At 36.1% G+C, this 9,406-nt stretch overlaps 1 protein-coding gene across 1 annotated transcript; it reads left to right on the plus strand.

Annotated features, from left to right (window-relative positions):
- The first annotated feature begins 5,598 nt into the window (after positions 1–5,598).
- On the plus strand, positions 5,599–9,189 carry LOC128233054 (uncharacterized). The gene is made up of 5 exons (XM_052946930.1): positions 5,599–5,816; positions 7,072–7,113; positions 7,390–7,629; positions 8,219–8,257; positions 8,861–9,189. The coding sequence occupies exons 1-5, from the start codon at positions 5,643–5,645 to the stop codon at positions 9,014–9,016; spliced, it is 651 nt and encodes a 216-aa protein (XP_052802890.1). The 5' UTR covers positions 5,599–5,642; the 3' UTR covers positions 9,017–9,189.
- Positions 9,190–9,406: the final 217 nt, after the last annotated feature.

A 9,406-nucleotide genomic window follows, 5' to 3' on the forward strand; every position in this document is an offset into this window, starting at 1 on the left:
CATAGCCTCTATTTGTTATCCAAACTTCATCAAACTTAGACTGTAGTTAAATTTTGATGAAAGCTCGGCTCCTTTCAAAACCAAATCCGCCCATGTATGACTCGATTATGGCCCTTGATTTTTATTATTTTTTTGCTATAATTGAGCTTCTGAACACAATAGACCCCACTTTAATTATCCGATATTAACCTACCTTATACAGTAGTAAGATATTGACTTAACCACGGTTACTTTCGAAACCAGCCACAGCCACCCATGCGGGACTTGGTTATGACCACATAAAATTGACAAAATTGATATAATTGAGCTTGTGAACAAAATACAGTCTGTAGTTTTTTATTTGATCTTCACCAAACTTGGACAGTTCCTACATATTCATCAGGCCTAGGTTCCTTTCGAAACCCTCCAGATCCGCCCATTGCCCTTGAAATTGGCAACATTTCTGTAATCAATAGAACCCCTATTTAGTATCCAAGGTTGCTAATACTCGTTCGGACAAGTTCTAAACACTGTTCAATTTCGAACAGTTGACACGAACTGTAAGTTGTGTCATAATTCAACAGTTTTCATATAACTTCGAGAATCCTTCGGATTAGTTACGCCAATGAAGATATTCTGAGGTGTTTGCCTCAAAATATGACGTATTCGCTAAAGTTATCGTTTATTAAATGGTTATTATTTATATATAAATTGTAAGCTTTACATTGCACGTTATATGTCATAAGACTGAAATAGCGGATATAAATTGACCATTACAAGCCATGCTAGGGGAGCAAAGGCCATCACGGGCCTCTTGTTAAGAACGTATTTTCTCATCGACTAGTTAAATAAAAGAAATATTTAATAAGAAAGATCAAAAATACACTTCAGTGATTGTTAAAAAAACACGTTTTTTTTTGAGAATATGTTTTCTTTGGAACCTTGAAGTCGATAATCAATTCGACGAGCTCTTATATGTTCGGACTTCTACTTCCAAGTATATAATCATATTATTATGGTCGCCCCTCAATTGACAGGAATATTACCCCCAACCCCTACACATACAAACAAACGAAAACTCAGCAAAGCGATTCTATGGCCAGATGTCCCCACGGTAGGTTTTGTTTTTGAAAAATTTGAAAATCCCTCCCACCCTAAAAAGGCCGAAAAATGAATATCAGATTTATGGAAAAGAAACCGGTATGAATTTGAACTTTCGCTTCTTTGGTTCAGAGGTGGCAGATTCTTTTGTTTTTGCCTTGTTTAGTTTTTCAATGTCGATACGATTTTCTGTCTTCAGAGTTCTAGACTTGTCCTTTTGGATTTTGAGAGCAATGGTGGATTTTTCTGTAACTGGTTTACATTTTGCAAGCTTTTTCTCAATGTTCTCCTTTTTCGACATGGTCTTTTCTTCAGGTTTCTTAATTATCACCGGTTGCACGTCTGGTGTTTTAATTTCTGCAAGAATGTCATCAATTTCTTCAAGGACCATATCCACCGTCTTTGTTTCAAACGGAGGGAAACAAAATCCACTGCTTTTAGACGTTGTTGCTGCAGTATCTTTTGAAATGTTATCCAGTGTTTCATCCACTGCTGTTAGTTCGATTTTTGGGAAATGAAATGTACATTTTCCAGGCGTGATATAGGTGTTATCTTCAGCCATGCTATCCAGTGTGTGTAGCTCAGTATCAAATCCCATTTCTTCATCACTGATGATGAATCCAGGGAGCTTTTTCTTACATGTATAGATAACATCAAAACAAGTGCTTTCAATTCTAGAATGCTTTCTCCTTTGTATTTCTACAAGGCCATTCATGTCATCAAGCTTACGTTTGCCAGACAAGTTGATGCCAACGCTGCTGCTCTTAGATGACGTAGAAGTTTTATTTTGGCGAAGAAGTGCATGTATTTCCTCAATCAAAGCATCAATATAGCACATCAAACCTTCAATTCTCTTGTCTTCTTGATAATCAAATAAGAATGAAGAATATATTTCAGCATCATCCTTGGTGCTCTCGGTGTATTCCAGTCTAGCAATCTTGCTTTCTTTAGCCATCTCATCTTCTGACGTCTGTTCAAACTTTCTCTTGAATGAACACACGACTGGTCCACCTTTCTCCCACTCTTTCTTCAGGCTGCTTGCAATATACCGTTTCTTTACAGGCATCGCAGACTCGGGCCAAGCATTTTCTTCGCTAGCATTTCCCCGTTTTATTGCTGGAACGTAACGCCTCTTCGCATGTTTTGCAGCAGAATTTTGTTCAAATTCATTCATTGTTTTTGTCGGAACGTACCGTTTCTTTTCCTCGTAGTTAACAAAACCATTTTACTCAGTACAAAATAGCGTATTTCTCGCTCGAAAGCAAAAGCAAATATGACTTGATTGCCAAGAGCGTTGCTAACGTCAAAATGACGTCAATGGCGTTAAATATTGTGACGTCGTTTCTGTATTCTTTGACTTTTAAGTTCGGGTTAAGGTTTTGCGTGCAAGCACACATAGGTTAATATCTCAGCAACTACCTGAGGTATTGCATTGGGACTTGATACAGTGGTACTCAACCATCCAACCTTCTTAATTAACCAAGTAAGTTAGCTCTAGTTTGCATTTAATGCAAAATAATTGCCCTTTATTATTCGACTTAGAAATTCTGGGTAAGGTTTTGCATGTAACCACATTTAAGTCAATATCTCAGCAAATATATCATGTATTGCATTGAAACTTTAGATATGTATTTCAAACTATCTAATCTACTAAATGAATGAAGTGAGCTAACACTTATTTGAATATAATGCAAATTATGGGCCTTTATTATTTGACTTAGAAATTCTGGTTAAGGTTTAGCATGTAAGCACAGATAGGTTAATATCTCAGCATCTACTTGCATTGAGTCTTATACAATGGTACTCAACCATCCAATCTACTTAATTAACCAAGTAAGATAACTCTAGTTTGCAGTTAATTCAAATAATGGCCCCTTTTTTATTCGACATAGAAATTCTGGTTAAGGTTTTGCATGTAACCACTTTTAAGTCAATACCTCAGCGAATACATCATGTGTTGCATTGAAAATTTACACACAGGCTCCCAACCATTTAACCTTCTTATTTAATCAAGTAAGATAACTCTATCTTTCATATTATATAATTTCTGCCCCTTTATTATGCGACTTAGAAATTCTGGTTAATGTCTTGCATGTTAGCACCCATAGGATAATATCTCAGCAACTACTTGATATATTGCATTGAGACTTTATACAATGGTACTCAACCACCAAACCTAATTGAATAACCAAGTTAGATAACTGTGTTTTGCAAATAATGGACCTTTATTATTAAACTTAAATAGTCTTGTTAGATTTTTGCATGTAACCACTTTTATGTTAATGTCTCAGCACATCATATATTGCAATGAAATCTAATCTAACAGTGATCCATGCATGTTTCGCCCAAACTTTGCAATCCTTCCACTGAAAAGCGGCGGAATATTCGAGCGCGCTGTCTCTGTGACAGCTCTTGTTTAAATACAAAATATCTCCCTTTCTAAAATATTTTTTTAGTGAAATGTTCTAAAAAATGCACATGAATGAATCATTTTGAAACTAATAGCATATGCATTTAAACTTTCCATCGAAAAAAGAAAAGTGATATTTTTCAGGAATCATAGCATTTCACATACATTTGTATTTCTTCTCAAGAGAAGAATACTTATATCTAGGTTACAATACACTAAACTACGTTTCTGGTGCTTTTATATAAAACCTTACCAAGCTCATTTTTTAGAGGCATTTCTAGAATTTCACGTATGCAGTAACCTGATATGTGTAGTCCTTCACTGTAAGCAAATAAAAAGAATACCTTATAATTCTTCTAAGAAAGATGAATTATACTTCGTGTATTAAATACACGGCCTCTGAACGTCTCCTCCACCACTTAACGGTGATGCAAAGAAAGTGAGCTGTGGTGGACACTTCCGTGGTGCAGCTGTGCCATATGCTTTCCTGTACACAAGTGAGTATGATTAATATTTTATTTTATATTTGTTATAAGACGAACATATTTCGGAAATCGGAAAATGTGGTACTGTGTAAGAACACTTTTGCTGCAGGCTGGCTACGATTTCATTTCAATATTTTGCGAACTATGGTGCCAGGAGCTTTTTCTTCCGAATCGGACGTGTGCATATTTTGAGATCTGCTTGCATTTCAAGTACACACACCGTAAGAACATTCTGGCGCATGTACATAGTACTTACGCCGGAACACAACACACCTAATAAGCATTTCTTAAACATGAAATATGCACATCTTTATGAAAGCGGCGCTTTCGCGTAGTGGTGGCGCTGTCGGGTATGTGTAAATACAGTGCACAGCTGTACCACGGAAGTGTCAACAGCTCTTTTTCTTTGCACATCGTAAAGTGGTGGAGCTGGGGTTTAGAGGTCGTGGGTTAGCGCAGTGGTTAAACTTCTCGCTTTGCACCGTTCGATTCCTAGCCTGGGCACATGAATGTTAAGTTTGTGATTACCAAACCGGACAAATGGGTCGCCTTCGGGTACCCCGGTTTCACCCACAACACAAGAACACGCTCTCGCGTAACATCGTGTCAACGAGAGTGATTTGTTTAATACTGAAATAGCTCGTTTTATTATCGTTGTAATTTAAACTAATAATCGCTCGGCATTTTACTTACTTTCGTTGATAAGATTGTCCAATTTGAAAAATATTCGCACACAAAAGTGTCCAACAACTTATATCCTTGCCCTGAGCAAGCTGAGAGAGATGGGAGAACGGAATAAGATTGCGGTCTTCTTGTCATACCGGTTTTTAACATAAGGTCATTCCCATAGGAATTTCGTATCTAAGGACGCATTTATATACACGACCACTAAACGCCAGCTCCACCACTTATCGGTGTTGCAAAGAAAATAAGCTGTTGACACTTTCGTGGTGCAGCTATGCGTTGTGTTTACTTCTACACCCGTGAGTATGATTCACATTGTATTCGATATTTTTTTGTTAAATGGACATACATTGTATGTATATACGTAGGGGTTTCAAAATGACCGTTGAGGGTAAAGTCCCCGGCAATTGGTGTCTGTCCAACCGGGTACTTATTTAAGTTGCCCCTTTGGACTTCACTAAAAGAAGGTCTCTCAGACTTCTTTCCTGCTTCTTTTTAAATAAACTTAATGGCATCTACACTCTAAATAAAGACGTTTTGATAAAACAACAGAGATAGGAGTAGGGAGACTTCGAATTGATTCAATGTATCCAACTGTTACTTCATACAATAAAGAACAAATGCAGTAGTACAATACGGCAGAAGCACGCTTAACTAAATTACATTGAAATTACCCTCTTTAAACCGACATTTTCACAACAGATCAAAAGCACGCTACATTTTTACGTCATAGAGTGACGTCATATTAATTTGATTGATGCCCGACCAATATTAGTAGCAATTAAAGTCATATTAATAGGAATACATATTTTCAAAAATAAAACCCTGATAAAACATTGGGTCAATAAGTATGATTTCATTATCTTGAGAGTTGTGCTATTTAATTGCTATATAGACTATACCAATGTATACTGTGGCACCGCATTGATTATCAAGACGACAAGGCAGTCATAGTGGGTTTAACCAACCTTATAGAAGTAATAATGTGGATACAACCCTTGGTGTTCAGCGCTTTGACCACGGTCATTGTGGCTGCCATGGTCGAGCAGGACCCGACGGAACAGCGCTGGTGCGATGCCTTGACCAGCCTTTCCCAGACTGATTCCAGGTTCACCTTGGACAGTGGCTGCCCACATATTTTGTCCGTGTTTACAGAGGTATCACATTTTATTTTACACACGTTTTCAATTGAATAGCTTTGGTGGATAACATCCTAAGCATGTGCAATCAAACGATTTCAAATAATCTAAACTATATAAATGTATATATATGTATATATAAATATATATACATGTATAAATAAAATATGTTGTTAAAACGCATTGTACTTTCTGACACGTAAGCTTACATAATATGCATACATCGCCTTCGATTACATAAATTGATATATATATGCGTATACTTTATTTTTATTTTTACCACTGAGCGCCGTTTTTTCCCAAAAGCATTGAATTTTGAAAAAAAAGGAGTTTTAAGAATATATTCACTGCTTATACATATGTGCACCAAGGTTTCAGGAAAGGGAAGGCGAAAATTCCAATCTGTGCTCTGTGAACAAAGTTTTCATAAGGCTGTAATCTTTTGACATACTCACCTAAAGATAACAGTAGTAATGTACTGGTCAGAGACAAACTACCACTGACCTTCCATTTTCTAACATCATACTGTTCTGAAGTTCTTGTGCGCTCAAAATTGTCATGATACTGTTGACCTTGACCTTTGAATTACTCAACTCCATAAAAGGTCATACAATTCTAAAGGAAAACAAACGTCACTGGAGGTTTATAGTCATCAGTTAAACTGCTCTCAATACAAAGTGTACATAGGGCTGTTGGTCGTGACCGTGACCTTTGCCCTACTGACGACAAAAACAATGGATCAACTGTTAGTCAAGGGAAATTTTCCTCTGTAATTTAACAATCCTTGGCCAATTCGTCCCCGACTTATTTTGCGAACAAAGTTGACCGTTAAATTGACATTTGAACTAATGGCCTCAACATCGAAAAATTATTGTCCCCTGTCAAATCGATTTAGAACGATTATGGGGACAATTTTTTATACTACTGTTGCTCGTGACCTTTGACCTACTGACCCCAACATAATAAAGGTCATGATCTCTTTAGTGGCAATCTACCACTGGAAGTTTAAGGACCTAAATTAAACCGTTCTGGAGTTTTTTCGCCTTGCTGACATGGTCTCCCGACCGACACACTGACAGACAAAAAATCCGTCCGACCTACCGACTTTTGCAAACTTACATGCACCTTTTTTAACAGGGGGAATGATAATGTATATAGTTTAGAACTTTTAAGTACTTCTGTCAATGTAACACAGCTAGTATTGATAGTCACTACTATAAATATGAGACACGTGACATTCTAGGTTATATATATGCCCAAATTACATTTACAGAGTGATAAACAAGGAATGAACTGCAGCACGAGATTTCAAGAGGTAAGTGCCGTTTAGAGTCTTTTTAGAATATATTTATATGAAAAATATGTATTAAATAATATAAAACAATAATCTAATTCGCTTTGCCGACGAGCATTCTTGTAATTTGAGCACCTTTAGCACGGAAAAAGAATAATGGAATAGCCAAACAAACAAAACATCATAAGCAAACGAATATGTTGCAAAAGCATTTGATTTATTTGTATATACTATCTTTAAACTCTTGAATATTGTTCTTGTTTAACATAACAAACACAACTGATAGATATTTAACAGGGTAAGAAGATCTGCACTGTAAATTATTACGAGAGGACATCAACGACAAAATTCCTTGTCGCCTATATTTGCGCTCTACCCCCAAGTCAAGACACAAGCGGCCCTGGGGTGACGGGTGGATATAACCCACGAGACCCAACCGACAAGACATACACAGACCTGCTTCTTGACTTTTTTGACAGAGGAGTTCTGAGCGCGCAGAAAATGATCGGTGTTGTCCTCACTGCAGTTAACACACAGGTACGTGTGTGAGTTGTGGGGTTAATAAGATACAATGATATTGTTGGAGTACATATTCTTTAGAATATTACTTATGTTACACGCACAAACCTATATCATGTTATTGCTTGGTAGTTTTATACCTGATTTCTTTAGTCTTTTCTTCGGGTTAATAATTGTTTCATTCTGCAACCAAATTAATTTTAATTAAGATATGAAAACGAAACAAATACTAGTGCTTAAATTCTCGTAAATCGTAAAGAGATTTGAAGAACTGATACGTTTTAAATACGTTACGGTAGTAGTTTAATAACATGTTAAATGATCTTCATCCTTGAACTTCGATGATCCTTTGAATGCCTTAAATGATTTGATAAAATTTTAAGGCGTAATGCCATTTTAATATATTTGTTAATTATTTATATACCACTTTGATGTACAATTTGAGAACAATGTGTATTTTCATACCTTGAAATCTGATCTAAACGTTTATTTGTCTGACAGTTTGAACTGTTTAAGAATATTTTTGTATGAAACACTTTTTACAGATTTATAAAAGCTCATTTGCGATATAATAAGGACCTGGTAGATTTTACATTGAACTTTGCAGGTGGTTGCTGGATTCAATTACCAGTTTACTATTTCGATGGTACGTATAATTTTTATTTCTTAAAATGCCAGTGATATTTTTATGTATATATACATATTTTCATTTAAACATTCCTAAAAAATAAAACATCAACGAAAAGCAATAAAACAGACATATGCATAAAGGAGCTGGCGTCATTCATTATGACGTACGATAAATGAGCGAATATTTCCACACCTAGGTCTATGCTTAGGAACAGTCTTAAGTCTGAGTTAAGGCTCAAAACACGAAACTGCAAATCTACATTTCATTGTAACATTCCTTCCAGCGGAGCATTGATGATGAACTTTGCTGTATAGAGTATCATTTAAAAGATTTGGTATTATTCACATACATTTTGTAAGTGTTATGCAAAAAAGAAGATATTTTTGTCATCAAAAAACATTAAATGTATGTCAAAAAGACAAACCGCATGACATTCGCCTATTAATACGACAACTCGTCAAAAAAGATACTAGGCCGAATCGTACATTTTGTCGCATACATATAGTTATTGGTCAATATTTAACGACATTTGGTCGAAAGACATTTCGTCTATAACGAAACCTTGTCAAAAATGATACGGTATTTAATCGGTATGAATCTCTTTCTCCTCTTATATAGAATGGTAAAACATGCGAACTCTTGTTGTTCGTTCGGGATTGGACGAACACCTACGAGGCACACAGCGACACGTGTCACTTCAGTGTTTCACGTGCAAGACGCGGTCTTCGCCAGATAGCCAAGGACAAGCCATCTTTAAGACCTAGATTTAGTTAAACGTGAACATACCGGGCTTTAATTGATGTTAGCTTCTTTTATTAAAATATTTTTGGTAAAACTCAAGGCCCAATTGATTCGTATTGCATATTGGAATTGTGTGTTGTGTGCATTGACGATTTTATTTGCATATTTTTGTTCACTGTTATTTCTAAATTACTTAAAATAATTAAACACTGAAATATTGAAAAAAAGAAATTCCTTAATATTTCAACCATTGTTTACAAAGCTTTTTAGTTGCATTAAGTTTTTATTCACCATTTTGTTCATTGGAAGAGTAAGTAGTAAAGATGGGAATCTATTCGATAAATGTACCCCAACTCAGTGGTCGAGCGGCTTCGGTGCAATCGTAACAACTCGGCCATCTCTTCGGCAAGCTTCGAGATAGAC

This window comes from Mya arenaria, chromosome 4 (genome assembly GCF_026914265.1).
Source record: "Mya arenaria isolate MELC-2E11 chromosome 4, ASM2691426v1".
Classification (NCBI taxonomy): domain Eukaryota; kingdom Metazoa; phylum Mollusca; class Bivalvia; order Myida; family Myidae; genus Mya; species Mya arenaria.